The sequence below is a fragment of the Molossus molossus genome, unplaced genomic scaffold, assembly GCF_014108415.1.
Source record: "Molossus molossus isolate mMolMol1 unplaced genomic scaffold, mMolMol1.p scaffold_m16_p_1, whole genome shotgun sequence".
Taxonomy (NCBI): Eukaryota; Metazoa; Chordata; class Mammalia; order Chiroptera; family Molossidae; genus Molossus; species Molossus molossus.
Window position 1 is genome coordinate 79957719 of NW_023425344.1, and position 16395 is coordinate 79974113.

The window sequence follows — 16395 nt, forward strand, 5'->3', positions numbered from 1 at the left end:
AAAAATACCTATGCTGAGATTGTAATCTCTATCAATTTATTCTCAATTTGAGGAATGTATACAGTTCAATCTGTAAAATAAATATATTTTTATCATAGGAAAAACAGAATATATTGTATATTATTAATTAACATTTTAGTAATATATATAATAAAGTTACTCATAATCCCACCAGCCAGAAATTTTTAGTATATATATATTTATATATATTTATATTTAGTATAGTATATATATATTTAGTATATATATATTATACTAAATATATATATACTATATATACTATATTATACTAAATACATATATATGCTATTCTTAGGCATTCAAAATATGCCTTGAATTTCTATCACATACTTCTATATATGTATACTTATTTTTAAGACTGTTTTAAGTTCACACCAAAAATGAGAAGGGATATACTTAGATTTTTTTGTGTACTCCCTATCTCATTTCTGTGATATGCATGATCACCCCATTTACCAACATCACTCTCCTGAATAGTGCAATTTTAACCACCTAAGGATGAACCTATATTGACATGTCATAATCACTCAAAGTCCAGAGTTTTCCTTAGGGTCCACTCTTGGTGTTGTGCAATCTATGTATTTGGACAAATGTAATACATTTCCTCATTACTATGTTATAATACAGAATATTTTTATGCCTCCTCAGATCCTCCCAACCCACCTCAGGCCACTAAAAAACCCTGATCTTTTTAAAGTCTCTATATTTTTGCCTTTTCCAGAATGCCATATTGTTGGAATCATCTAGTACACAGCCTTTTCATGACTTGCAGTTTGGCCCCAGCCCTGGTTGGGGTCATGTGGTGGCAACCAGTCAATGTGTCTCTCTCACATAGATGTTTCTCTCTCTCTCTCTTCCTCTCTCTCTCTCCCTCTTGCTCTATGCAAAATGTCCCTGAGTGAGGATAAAAAAAAAACAAAACAGTCATGATTATCAATTATTTTTTCATGAATCATGTCTATGGTGTTCTATCTAAAAAGGCATCGTTATACTCAAAGTCATCTATGTATTTTCCTGTGCTAACTTCTTGGACTTTTTAGTTTTGCATTATACATTTAGGTCTATGATTTATTTTGTGTTGATTTTATGAAAGGTGTAATGTCTGGGTCTAGATTCACTTTTTTGCATAGATGCCCAGTTGTTCCAGCACCATTTGTTGAAGACACTAGGTTTGCTCCATTGTATTATCTTTGCTTTCTTGTATTTTGCAACCTTGCTATAATTGCTTATTAGTTCCAGTAATTTCTTTGTCAATGTTTTTGGATTACCTACAAAGACATCATATCATCTACCAACAAAGACAAGTTTATGCCTTCCTTCCTAATCTGTGTACCTTCTTTTTTTGTTCTTATTTGTATTAGCAAAGAATTCCAGTATGATGATAAAAGAGGAGTGGTGAGAGAGGATATCCTTGTCTTGTGATCTTAGTGGGAAAGCTTCAAATTTCTCACATTAAGAATGATGTTAGCTGTAGGTTTTTGTTTTTGTTTTTGTTTTGTAGATAATATTTATCAAGTTGAGAAGGTTGACCTCTATTCCTAGTTAACTGGGGGTTTTTATTATGACTTGGTATTGGGTTTTGTCAAATGCTTTCTCTACATCTACTGATATGATCATGTGATTTTTTTTTCTTTTTTAAGACATCAATGTGATAAATTAAGGTAGGTGATTTTTGAATGTGTTACAAGCCTTGCATAGCTGGCATAAAGCCCAGTTGGTCATGATGCATAATTCTTTTTTTTTTTTTTCTGTATTTGATTTGCTAATATCTTGTTGAGAAGTTTTGTATCTAGTTCATGACAGATATTGGTCTGTAGTTTTCTTGTAATGTCCTTGCCTGGTATTGGTATTAGGGTAATGCTGCTCTCAAAGAATGAGTTTAGAAGAATTCCCTCTGCTTCTATTCTCTGCAAAAGATTGTAGAGAATTGGTGTAATTTCTTTCTTAAATGTTAGAATTCACCAGAGAACCCATCTGGACCTGGTATTTTCTGCTTTGGAAAATTATTAATTATTGATTCAATTTATTTAGTAGAAATAGGTTGTGGGCCTATTCACATTGTCTATTTCTTCTTGTGTGAGTTTTGGCAACTTGTGTCTTTCAAGGAACTGATCCATTTAATCTATGTGATTAAATTCATGAGCATAGAGTTGTTCATAGAAGTCCTCTATTATCCTCTTACTGTCCATGGGATCTAGAGTGTAATCTCCTCTTTTATTTCTCATAACAGTAATTTTTATATTCTCTTTTTTTAATTAGCCTGACTAGAGGCTTATCAATTTTGTTCATCTTTTCAATGAACTTTTGGGTTTAATGATTATTTCTGACTTCCTGTATGCAATTTCACTGATTTCTGCTCTGTCATTATTTTTTTTACTTCTGCTTACTTTGAATTTAATTTGCTCTTCATTTTTTTAGTTTGTAAGGTAGAAACTAAGATTTGATTTTATATCTTTATTTTTTAACATATGCATTCATTCAATGTAATACATTTTCCTGTAAGTACTACTTTTGCTGCATTCAACATATTTTTTAAGTTGCTTTTATTTTCACTCAGTTCAAAATAGTTTGTAATTTCTTGTGAAATTTCTACTTTGACCCATGTGCTGTTTAGAAGTATGTTGTTTAATCTCCACATATTATGGGGTTTTCAAGCAATCTTTCTGTTACTGATTTCTAGTCTGAGAGCAGACACTGTATGTTTTCTATTTATTTAAATTGAGATGTGTTTTATGTTCCAGAATGTGGTCCATCTTGGTACATGTTTCATGTGTGCTTAAGAAGAATATACATTCTGATGCTGTTGAATGAAGTCTATAGATGACACTTACATCCAGTTGACTGAGTCAGCTATGTCCTTAGTGATTTATCTGCGTCCTGGATCTGTTCTTTTCTGAGACAGGCATGTTGATGTCTCCAACTATGATAGTGAGTTCATCTAATTCTCTTTGCAATTCTATCCATTTTTGTCTCACATAGTTTAACTCTCTGTTGTGAAGGTGCATGTCTGATAACAATTATTAGGTATTTTTAGAGAATTATTAGGTATTTTTAGAGAATTGACCCCTTTATTATAATGTAATGCATTTCTTTATCCCTGATAACTTTCCTTACTTTGAAATAAGCTCCATTTAAAATTAAAACAGCCATTTCTGTTTTCCTTTCATTAGTATTAGCAAGTATATTTTTCTTCATCCATTTACTTTCAATCATTATGTGTTTTTATATTTATAGTGAGTTTATTTTAAACTTATTTTTCTTTATTGATTTTAGAGAGAGAGGGAAAAAGAAACAGAAACATCAATGAGAGAGAATATCGATTGGCCACCTCCTGCATACATACCTCTCACTGGGGATTTGGCCCACAACCTAGACATGTGCCCTGACTGGGAATCAAACCGACAACCTCTTGATGCATGGGTTGATGCTCAACCACTGAGCCACACCAGCTGGGCTATAGTTGGTTTCTTTTTAAAAACATATAGTTGTGTCTTGTTTTCTGATCAACTCTGGCAATATCTGTTTGTTTAATTTATGCATTTTAATGTGGTTATTCATATAGTTGGATTAATATCTACCTTATTCATTAATGGTTTTTTTGTTGCTCTTATTCTTTGTTCCAGTTGTTATCTTCTACTCTTTTTCTGCCATGTGTGATTTAATTGAGCATTTGATATTGTTCTACTTCCTTTCTTTTCTTAGCATATTAGTCATATATTTTTTTCTTACCTTTTTAGTGGTTTTCTAGAGTTTGCAATATACATTAACAAATAATCCAAGTCCACTTTCAGATAACACTATACCACTGCACAGGCAGTGTTAGTACCTTACAATAACAAAATAATCCTAGTTCCTTCCTTCCATCCCTTTTATTATAATGAACTACCATTCATTTCATTTATATATAAACATACACAAGCATATATATTATATTACATAAGGATATATAATTGAATACATTGTTGCTATTATTATAAACTGTTATCTGTTAGATCAATTACAATAAGAAAAATAAATATATGAATTTTACCTTTGGTTATTTCTTTCTGACACTCTTCCCTTCTTTATGTAAATCTGAGTTTCTGACTTAAATTATTTTCCTCCTCAAAAAAAAAACTTTTTAAAACTTTTCTTGCAGGCAGGTCTATTGACAACAATTATCTCAATATTTGTTTGTATGATAAATCTTTTTTCACTTTTGAAGAATAATTTTATAGGGTATAGAATTTTGTGTTGGAGGTTAATTTCTCTTACACTTGAAATATTTAACTTCATTCTTTTCTTGCTTGCATGGTTTCTGAGAAGTCATATATAATTCTTATTTTTGTTCTTCTGTAGGGAAAGGTTTTTTGTTGTTTTTTTCTTTAGCTTTTCCAGAAATTTTTTATTTTCTGCCATTTCAAGATACTATTTCTTTCTGTATGTTTTTGGGATTTATCTTAGTTGGTATTATCTGAGTTTTCTGGATCTGTGATTTGGTTTTAGACTTTAACTTGGGAAAATTGGCAATCATTATTGTTTGAAATAGTTCTCCTGTTCCTTGTCTCTTTCTACTCCTTCTGGTATTTCCATTACAACCGTTACACCATTTATAGATTCCTCACAGTCCCTGGATATTCCTCCTCCCCCTCCTTCTCCTCTTCCTCCTTCTCCTCTTCCTCCTCCTCCTCCTCCTCCTCCTCCTCCTCTTCTTCTCCTCTCTCTTCTTCTTCTTCTTCTTCTTCTTCTTCTTCTTCTTCTTCTTCTTCTTCTTCTTCTTCTTCATTCTATTTGCTTTTTAGTTCTCTAAAATTCTGTTGAGATATTCTCTAGCTCAGAGATTCTTTCCTCTATTAATAAACCCATCTAAGGCACTTTTCATTTCTGCTAATTTTTGATCTCTAGAATTTTTTTTGATTCTTTCTTCGGATTTAAATTTCTCTGCTTACTTTATTAATCTGTTCTTGTAAATTGTCTGCTTTACCCACTAGAGCCCTCATCAGACTAATGATAGTTGTTTCAAATTCTTGATCAGGGAATTCCATCATTCCTACTATGTCTGGTTCTAATGCTTACTCTGTCTCTTCAAATTGTTTTCTGCATTTTGATATGCCTTGTGATTTTTCTCAGTAGCCAGCCATGATGTACTAAGGGTAAAAGGAACTGCTGTAAATTGGTCTTTAGTAACGTGGCAGTGAGGTGTAGGCGGCGGAGGGGACCCTTTCTCTAATCTTATAATTAGATCTATTGTTTAGTAAGAGCCTGTGCCTTTGGACTGTGAACCTCACAAGGGTGTCTCAGTGTTTTCTGTACCTTAGGTGGTACTGAATGGCTACAGTGGAATGAAGATGACTATTTTTCTTTCTAGGTCAATTCGACTCCCATAAAACCCCAGTCATTTAGGCTCTGGTTAACTAGTTTCTTCTCAGGGCAGGTCGTGCTAAGAAGAAATACCTGGGGTATTATAAAATGTTTCCTTTTCCCTTCCTTTTGCAAGAAGCAAGAGGGGAATTTTCTTCAGTATTTACTGTGTGCATCTGGTTAAGCTCCTGGAGGAGATAAATCTCAGAACGATGTGCTCCGGTCCTTTCCTTCCTCACTTTGGCTGAATTCCCCAGGAGTTTTTAACTCTCAGGCTTGTCCGGATTGAGCATCCAGCAACTTATCAATTACAGCCCAGTGTTCCCTTACCTGGCACCTGTTTCTGGGTGGTTTCCACTCCTGAGTCTCTGGTTTGGTAAGCTGAGACTACCTGTATTTGCCTGCCTGTCTCTTCAAGCTTGGGGTCAGCAATTGTGCTGATTTTTTGCCCCTTTCTTCAGTATATAAAAAAAAAAGTTTATTTTTTTTAGTCTGTTCAGCTTTCTGTTTGTTAGAATAAGTGATGACTTCAAAACTTCCTTCCATGTGAAATCTGAAACCAGAGATCTTTTTCATTAAGTTAAAATGGGAACCGATTAAGCTGACAATTTTGTAACTTGAATTTTGTTCAACTGTTTTTGTTTTTATTTCTTTGGTTCAATTGTATTATAAACTTGTTCTTTGTTAATTATTTTTGATGGAATTTTATTATTGACATTTTTGTCTGGTCCCTTATTGTTCAGACTGCTTCCAATTTTCTGCATTATAAGCTGTGCTCCTGTGAACACACATAGAAATAAATCATCCTGTACATTCATGATTATGTCCTCTGGGTAAATAAAATCGCTCTTCTTAACCTAGTAATACAGAGAAATCACCAGAAAACATCCTATATACTTCCGTGGTGGAATAATTTATACCTCCTTCTTTTAAGGTGGATTAAATACAATTAGTTTATTTTATCAAGTCACAACATGACTGGGCCAGTTCTATATAAACTTGTATTGTTTTGATTGTGTGTGTGTGCGTGCGTGTGCGCTCATGCATGTATGAAAGAGAGAGATGCACAGAGAATGAGACTTTCTTTTTTTTAATCCTTACCTGCGGACATTTTTGCATTTACCTTCAGATAGAGTGGGAGGGAGAGACACTGACGTGAGAGAGACACATAGAGTGGTTGCCACCCGCATGACCCCAACCAGGGATGGGGACAAACTGCAACTGAGGTACATGCCCTTAGCAGGAACCAAACCCAGGACTCTCCGGTCTATGGGCCGACGCTCTAACCACTGCGCCAAACTGACCAAGGTGAGAATGAGACATTTTATGAAAGTGCTTTAAATTGTTAGAGAAATAAAGACTGTTTTGTTTTTGGTTTTGTTTTTATTTCATTGCAAGCGAGACTAGTACTAGGAGAAATCTGCAAATCCCAGGTGATTTTATGCCTTTATTCTGCAGCTTTTGTGAGACAGGAAAAAAAAACACACTCTCCTTCTTAGATGTGGCATGGGGACAGCTTTTCTTTAGAAGGTATCTCACTTGTTACTCTGCTTTCCTGATAGAATTACTCATATAAAACTGTTGACTTCCTTTCCTTGGATACAAAGAGACCAAATTCTAGTACTTCCATCTATATTGCCTTTTGCTCTTCCTTTTGTCCTGTCTATGTCCTTTAGCCAAGGAATACACTGTACTTGAACTAAGTGGACTTTTTTTTGCTATTTGAAATTAATAGAGGGGCACCATGGAGAACCATAGGGTTTTTCAGTAAGAGGGTATTCGAAAATACTTATTATAGGATTTAGACTTGTATTAAGTGATTTGAAGGAGGGTTCAAGGAAGCTTGGCTATCATATACTTGTGTCAAAAAGCGGGTGTGATTTTATGTTTTGGTGCAATCATGTCTCTTATCAAGAAACAGGGTGACCCACTATCCCAGTATGCTTGAGTCTGAGGGGACTCCTGGGACACAGCATTTTCAGTGCCCAAACCGAGAAAATTCCAGGCAAACTGGGAGGAGATGGTTACTCTATCCGGAAAGCAAGACAAAGAAAAGAGGCTGAGGCTGGAATTTCTGAAAAAGCATCTTCACTCCCAGGAACCAGAACTTGGAATAATTGATCATGTTTGTGGTTTGGTCAAAGCTCGTGTTTTTGCCTGGATTCAGACATGATTACAAAGTGGTCCCATCTCTAACTTGGTCTATCACGGTGACAGAGTGGCCTTGTCTGATGTTGATATTGCTCTGAGCAACACCAAGGCCTTTTACGGTGTCTGGCCAGTTTCCAGCTGTCAGGGGCTTCTTCCCTCTTTTGGGAATTTGAGGACTGCTTTTGGGATTGGCCTAAAACCTTACAGGTGTGATCTAGTAATGAAAGCCTTGGTTTCAGCCACATTGTCTCTGTGACCCAATGCAGTGCTTTGAAGGCATTGAAACACTGAGTGATAACAATATTATTATCTCTCTTAATATAATAATGAATGAGACCAAATGCTAAATTACTAATTGCTGAAATTTTTTAAATCAAATATTGTTTTTTCTTCTTTGAGATTCAAAATTCATATTAGCATGTTTCAGTGTACTTAGTAAAACTGCCATAAAGAAACCCAATTTAGCCCTGGCCAGTTTGGCTCAGTGGTTGGAGCGTTGGCCTGCAGACCAGAGTCCCAGGTTTGGTTCCTGCTAGGGGCACGTAACAAAACAAAAAAAAGAGAGAGAGAGAGAGAAAAAAGAACCCAATTTATGTGATATAGAATTTTTTTTTTTACAGAACACATTAAAATTTTGATGAACACTAATATTCTACTATTAAACTGGTTGGTGTTTTTTCTTAAAAACTAGAAGTGTATGTAAAAGGTAAATAATTGTTCTTATTCAACTTGTTCCAATTGAAAATGAAACAAGTTTTCTTAATTAAAGTTATTGAAAATATATACTTACATGTTTTTCTGTTCTGTTTTAACAGAGAAAATATTAAATGCTGGTTGGATTCTTTTCAGGGAAAACATTTAACTGGTAGATGAACATATTAAGTAGTTGCTTTAGTTTAGTCACTAAGGTTATAACACGAGTTAAATTGTGGATCATTATTATAATTACTAACATTGGTTTTTAAACTCAGCTTGGTTGTTCTGTATATAAATAAAACTGATTGTTCAGCATTTCGTCTTTATAACAATGGGGGAAATAAAATGTCCTTTGCTATATTATAATCTACATCCATGCACTTTTCTCTAGGTTCTAACGACTACCTTGAGGTCATTCCAATGGACGTAAGAGTGCGACATTCTCGGGGAGTAAGTGAGACAAAGCAAACTGAAGAATTACCTGAAGTTTCAGGAAGCAGCAGACCACTGGCAATGGTGCTTCCCACTGAAATCCCCTGTGAGGTCAGTAAACAGGCCTTATTTAAGTGGCTCCATCATTTTAATGGATATTGCTTTGCAATAAAATGTAAGCTCCAAAATGGCTGGCATTTTTGTCTGCTTTGTTCATGGCTGTATCTTCAAGCCTAAAACAATGTCTGGTGATTAGTAGGCATTTGATATATATTTGTTGAACAATTGACTATTGGAGAATATCCGAAAGCTTAATTTTATCAACAGTTACTTGATGTGTTGCAAAGAGATTTACAACTGCTACATATATCAAGCTATTTAAAAAAGAATATTGGGTTTGTATTAACCAGATCAAAGATTTTATTTTCATAAAGGTAAACATATTCTTTAATAGAATTTGAAAATATTTATTTTCAGGGTGGTCAATATTTCAATGATAAAACATATATCAAAGGCCTACATTATCAAAGGGGAATACCATAAGATCTAAAAGAGTTGGTGCCTTGGGGAGTAAAGTTGAATGGAGGGGGAGCGGGATTTCTGAAGGTCACTATATGAATACATATTGCTGACATTTTTTTCCTCTTATCATTCTTGGAATGAACAACTGAAATAAGCCTCCTGGTAGAGCCCTATATGAATCTCAGGCTCTGTAATCTCTAGACAGTAAAGAATGCTTGCTTTCAGTGTCTGTGTCTTTAGGTGGGAGGAGCCAAAGCTACAGGACAGCCTTGGGAGCTACATGCAATGCCTTCTGGTAGAAGCCAGTAGATTTACTTCATGGGATGATAGGGGCAGCATTGTTTGCTTTGTCTCCATATTCGGCTGGGACCAGTGGTCCTGGGGAAAGCTGTACCTTCTGTGCAGTTGGGCAGAGTTTAATTCCCTCACCCCCAGACTCTATGCCTAAGCAGAAGAATCACATTTTTAAACTATTATGCTATTAGCCCTGGCCAGTTTGGCTCAGCGGTTAGAGCGTCGGCCTGCGGTCTGGAGAGACCCTGGTTCGGTTCCCGCTAAGGGCACGTACCTCGGTTGCAGTTTGTCCCCGGCCTGGTTGGTCGTGCGGGTGGCAGCCACTCGATGTGTCTCTTCACGTCGATGTTTCTCTCTCTCTCCCTTCCTCTCTCTCCCTCCCACTCTATCTGTACAAAAAATGGAAAAATGTCCTCGGGTGAGGATAGAAAAAAAAACACACAAAAAAAACCTATTATGCTATTAGTTCCAGAGGAACAAAAACTTCTCTGATGCATCCTTAGACACCCCAGGAAACTGAACTGTATAGGTTCGAGGTAACTGGCACACATAATCAAGCAAGGAAAAAATTACAACCACTTAAAGGGTTCAACAACTCAGGGGAGGAACCTCAGGCTAAACAATCAGAACTGGTGGCTTCTATTGAGTCAGAAATAATGGAAGAAACAGAAATAAATATAAGAGACTATAATAAAGGAGAAATGAGAACTGTTCTCTAGTAAATAAAATAAAATTTAAAAAACCCTCTGGAACTAAAAATAGCTCACCAAGAATTATACAATGAGTCTAAATAGCTGCTTTTAAAAATATCTGTAACAGTAAAATTTGAATAATGTAAAACCTTTCCAGTATTAAATTTTCAGAGAAATTAAAATTCAAAAATGAAACCTTATTACCCTCCAGGCAGAGATGGCTGGTTCGGATCAGGGTTCTTTCAATGGCAGAATCATGGGCAGTTTTTAATTGACATGGAAATAATTCTTCCAGATCCTCTGAATGTAAATCGTATCATTTTAAGATTTCTCTTGGGTACCCCACTTTTCAAGAGTTGAAAGGTCATAAAAAAATATTTTAGCATGAGCCCAACACACTAAAAATTCAAAATAAGCTAATCCCTAGAACAAAAACTGTTACCCCAGTCAAAACCTTGTTCTCAGAACCTTGATCTTAGTACAGTCTGAATCTACATGACAATTGCCAAGCACAAGAGGAGAGATAATTTGTATCCAAATAAGGGGAAATCATGCTTCAGATTTGCCAGGAAAACATTCAGTCTATGCCTATTGTCTGAAAACACAACCCTTGAACTCACTCATTTCTGAGAAGTCTTCCAACTAGTGGATAAATAGAGACCCCTTAAGAATATAGCCTCCTCTACCAAAAGGTGATATTTGATTCTCTGCAATCTTACAAAATTGAGAAATTTACCAGCTACCAGGTCTTATTTGAGATGTGCCTCTTTCACAACCAGCATCTTCAACATCTATTCATTTCTTCATGTACTTTTTAAAACTTACAATGTTTTTATTTTAATTTACCTGTATCTTTATTTTAATAACCTGTATCTTTATTGTTGAAAGCATTACAGCTGTCCCCCTTCTTCCCCCATTGACCCCCTCCTCCCAACTCCTCCCCCCCATCTTCACTGCATTATTGTCTGTGCATATATGCATATAAATTCTTTCTTTTGGTTTATCTCTTCCTGACTGCCCTCCCTCCCCCCAAGCCCTTTCCCTTTCAGGTTTGTCAGTCTGTTCCATGTCTCTGGATCAATTCTGATCATCAGCTTATTTTGTTTATTCTATTCCACAAATAATTGAGATCACGTGATACTTGTCTTTCCCTGACTGGCTTATTTTGCTTAGCATAATACTCTCCAGGTCCTTCCATGTCATCTCAAAGGGTAAGAGGGTCCTCTTTTTTTTTTTTTTTTTTACAGCTGCATAGTACTCCATTGTGTAAATGTACCATAGCTTTTTTTATTCACTCTTCTACTGATGGACACTTGGGCTGTTTCCAGATCTTAGCTTCTTTTGTGTTTCCAGCATACCAGTGCTGAGTTGACTCTGAGTCCTATCGAGTGGCATAATCTTTGTCTTTCTGATGAACATGGATTTTGTTTGAATATGTCCTGCTGCTGCCTCTTGCTATAGAGCTGCCTAGGTCTGGGGACCTGCCTGGAAGTGCTCTCCCAGTTCCCTCCTGTGTTCTGGAGAATCAGCTTGTGTGGGTTACTTAATTGAGGTAGTGAGCACTGCTGATGCTGATATGCTTTGTGAGCCCAAGAGCCTTGGAGTATTATTGCTCCCTTGGCCTTGTCATCATTCCCAGCATCGTTGCTTTCCACAGAGTTTTATTTCCTGGGCCTTGAAAATCTTGTCCTTCTTTAAAAACAGCAGAAAATATTTTTTCTTCAACATTTTCTTTTCATGGATTGGTGAAGATGTGCCTCTAGAGCTCTATGTATGTCGATTATTCCCTGTCCCTTTGAAAATACCCAGGTGGACTTTAACAGGTTAGGTCTGATACTTAATTTTGGTTTCTTTCTTTACTTTCTTTTTTTTTTTTACAAAAAGGATTCGCATTCTTTGTTCTATTTTGATAGGTCTATTTTTTATCTTTTTTATTAAAAAATTTTAGTGTTGACATTATGGCAGATGTCTCTCATCCCTCCCCGCTGTGCCCACCTCCGCCCGCCCTTGCCTCCCCTTCCTCAGCCTTCACCACACTGTTGTCTGTGTCCATGGAATGTGCATACATGTTCTGTAGCTATTTTAATATTTATCGATCTTTTTATGGGCCATGGAATTTATTTTTCTAGCATATTCCTCTTGATTTTGTTTTCTGGTGTAATTGATTATGAGAGATATGAATGAGTTCTGTCTGCCTAGTGCACCCATTGTTCTAATGAATCTTATCCAATTTTATATCCGTGATGAAAATTCTACCTGGGAGACATTCTCCTACTGGAACAGTATCTAAACCAGAACTGGACCTGGTCTACTATTTGCTAGTTTCTCTTCCCTGTGTTGTGTGTTACTTCAAAGTCTTAATTCCATTAATTTTTCTGGCGAATTCCCTCAGAGCAGCGATTTTCCTCTAAGAATGATCTTGTCCTCCTTCCCCCAGAGGACTTTTAACAAAGTGTGCAGAGAGTTTTGGTTGTCATAACTGGGGGCTGCTATGGGCATCTACTGCATAGAAGCCAAGGATGCTGCTAAGTATTGTATAATGCACAGGGCGGTCCCCGCAACAGTGACTTCTCTGGTCTAAAAATGTCAATAGTGCCAAGGTTAAATCCTGTATCATCTCAGAAGATAGGAAATACCTTCATGCTCTTTACAGTAATAATCACCTTCAGATACTAATGGCATCGAGAATTCAGTGCTTCCCTTCAGAGACTTCTCTTCAACCTTCCCAGTTGTCTCTAATTACTTGCTGGAGCTATGTAACCTGTAAGCAGTGATTCCAGTCACTCTTTTTTTTGGGGGGGGTACCATATTTCTTTATATGAAGGATAGTACATGAAAGAACATAAGTAGATGATTTGGTACAACTTATACAAAGGCGAAGGTAACCCCCGCATGCATGCAGTGCTTTGGTGACCAGTGACGTCACCCTGTGCTATGGGGAGTCAGCCTGAGACCGAGCTCTCATCGTGGTCTCCCAGGGCATGCTCCTCAAAGAGACCCCTGCCATGCCAGGGTCAGGGGCCCGTCTTGGGCAAGCACTGGTGGTACAGTGATGAGTCTAGCTGTCTTCTAGCCACTCTCTTTATGGATTACATCTGGAGCTTTAAGAGGCAGCCTCTAAATGTTTTCCTTAATGGATCTGCTCAGAAGTATGTAGTTTGCTGTCTGATGCCTCCTGCCTCTTCCATCATTTCTCTGAGTCCCCATCACAGGCTCAGTTGTGGCTTCTGTATTTCTTCCTCATACATTTATCACCATCCCAAAGAGCCATTAAGAGTGACCTTATGTTCTTGATCTTGTTTTATCTTTGGAGGCCGGCCTTCTGTTTCTTCCCTTCCCTTCCTTTCGGTAGAATCTGTTTGCTGAAATCTTAGATTTTCTCCCCGTCAAATCTCTTACTCCCTCCGGTATAACCAATATTTATTTATTTCTATGTTATTCTCCCAGTGCTGTTATTCTGATGATAAGACTAAAGCATATTTTTAAAAGTAGCTCCGTCACTTGATTTCTTGAGCAAGTTTAATTCTTAAAGTTATTGTATAACCACTAAAGGCCTTTAAGTAGCTTTATCAGTATTTAGATCTATATTAATTTTGTCAAATTATCTTTCTAATTAAATCCTAGATCACAGCATATTTTCCAATAAAGACTTTCATTTTATTTGACCTGTTCATTGATATACCTCTGTAGCTGCAACCATAACATGTTTCTAAACCCATAGTGCAGACCACAGATCATGTAATTTACAAATCCAGTGAAACCCTGAGTCTGTATGAATGGTGTGCCTTGTATGGGTCCATTGACAAGTCACATGAATCTCAGAGATTACCTCCTACCTATTTATCCCGTGGCCCTGATTCCAGAATAAAACAATATGCAGAAGCTAACAGCACTGCCCACTTATTTCTGACACCAAATCACACACTAGTTCTTGGTAACTATCCTTAACTGAAAGTCTGATCTTGTGATTTAATTTTTAAAAATACAGTAAAAATAGGAACAACAAAAAAATTGTGTGTATCAGTGCCAAAAATCTATATGTTGTGGAGTGCTACCCCTTTGACAGTTAAGGTTTTACAATGACTAATAGATGTATTTTCCCATTAACCAAGTGGTTTTTCAAACTAGGATGCCCATAGGTATTATTAATGGAGTTTTAAAAAAATAATAATAATAATACCTAAATTCTATACCCAGTGACTGTTCAGATATAACTGTTCTGGGTTATGGCCTGAACATTGGGAGTTTTAGAATCTCCTCGCTGATGTGGAGGGTGAGACTTAGCATCCCAATTTGGAACCATTACATAACTTAATCCCTGCTCTGCAGTCATGGGTCAGATCCATGGTGGCTGTAGCAACTGCACAGCCCTGCTTAATAAGGCCCACGCCTCTGTACTCGTTAATAAGCTAGTGGCTATTAAAGTAGTCATGAATATAGGAAAAGAGTCACTGGTCTGTGTACAAAAGTCACAGTAAGCTGATATGATGACCACTAGGATCAAAATTATCTGTTGCCTGTGCTTAATAAAGACAGCCACCCTGACAGAACCAGAAACTTCACTATCGATATGTCATATTGTCGACCAAGCTTCACCCCTTTTGTTTAGGTCTCAAAGTTTCTGACTAATGCAGCAAACAAACCATTAGAGTTTGGAAGTGATAATGATCATAGCCCTTTCTCTCTTCGAATGCTCAGAACTGAATACGGAATAAACAGAGAAAAGATTGGAGAAAAATAGCAGCTTCATAACTGAAAACACTAAATTTATGACCATTTGACTATCCTAGCATCCCCTTCATGGAATTACACATGTCTGTATAAGCTCACCTTTAATTAGGATGTCCACAATAATTAAGGACAGGGCTGGACGAGTGCAGTCCTTCCTCCTGGAGCAGGCTTCTTCCTGCATGGACATGCAGGGACCAGATAAAGCTGTGAGACCTGAGGGAGATAAGGAGTAGAGCTGAACGTGCTCAATTTTCACAGTCCTATTTTCATCTTAATTTGAAGATATGAACAGATTGTATTTTATGTACAAAGTTCTTGCAAGATGCTCCAATGATACAAAAAAAAAAAAAAAAACTTTCAGGATGCTTGAAATCCAGTTGAGAAGACAAGCCCTATACACAAAATACCAATTAAGAGCAGAGAGTATGATTTAGAAAGGGTCAGATAAACAGTGTGGATGTAAAATTCTTGGTGATTCCTTTGGAGCTGAAAAACTCCTCATGGGCTGAAGTTGTAGGAAGGATTTGTGGAGCTGGTGAAATCTGAGTTGGACTTTGATGCAGAGAGTCAGTATGGAGAGATGAAAGGAGATAAGGAACTAAATAGCAGCCAGCATTATGTGCAAACAGGACTGGCTACCTAATCAGCAGGGCCCAATGCAAAATGAAAATGCTGGTGCCCTTGTTCAATTTATTGAGTACTTCAAGGCAGGGACAGCAGAACATTAAACTAAGTACAGGGCCCTGCTAAGTATAGAGCCCCCTGCAGTTCCACGGTGCTTGCTCATGAATCTGGCCTTGTGTACAAATGAACATGTAAGTGCCTCATTTGGGTGGTCACCCTGCTTGCCTTTGGTTTAGAAGTTTTCTCTAGAATAAGTTGAAAGGTGGAACTGTGCCCTCTATTAAGGAGAGAATCAATGCACAAGAAGCAGCCTGTTGAAACACTCATGAATGAGAATGAGTTGCCTGGGTGAATAAAACATTGGGGAGGATGCTTAGGCTCACAAGGTTTGGAAGGAGAGAGGTCAAAGTTAATTAAGAAGTGATGTTTCCATGGAAGAGAACTCTGAAGAACTTTGAAGCGGGAATTGGGGATCTGAGCCAAAGTGAAGTGGGAAGTCCTTAAAGATTTGGGGTAAGATGACAGATATGAGTAACAAAGGAACTAGAGAAGTGTGGTAGGTGTGAGGTTCAGTGTAGAGGAGGTTGCAGAAATGAGGATCGGAAGTGGCTCACAGTCCTGACCTCCAGGACTCAGACGAAGTAGCGCATTGGAGGAGGTACAGGGAAGACAACAGGAAAGTGTTTCAGATGGTGGGCGAGGGTGAGAGGAGGAACAGACCTAGTGGACGTTCTCTTGAGATAGGATCTTTTTTGATGTGCAACTTAATTGGTGGAAAGACATTTACATCAAACTACCCTGTGGACAAATATCTGGGAGCACTGGACCGTGGTGGGAAACTCCCAAAACGGATGTGTGTCAGCTGAAATGATCTTGTAAATCAATGAATGTG

General features: G+C 37.1%; 1 protein-coding gene across 1 annotated transcript in view; it reads left to right on the forward strand.

The window, feature by feature from the left end:
* Positions 1–16395, forward strand: part of BANK1 (B cell scaffold protein with ankyrin repeats 1) — a 302010-nt gene that overhangs the window by 58290 nt on the left and 227325 nt on the right. The window contains exon 3 of the mRNA XM_036282317.1: positions 8600–8751. Within this exon, the coding sequence (XP_036138210.1) occupies positions 8600–8751 (152 nt within the window). The remainder of the gene's footprint in view (positions 1–8599; positions 8752–16395) is intronic.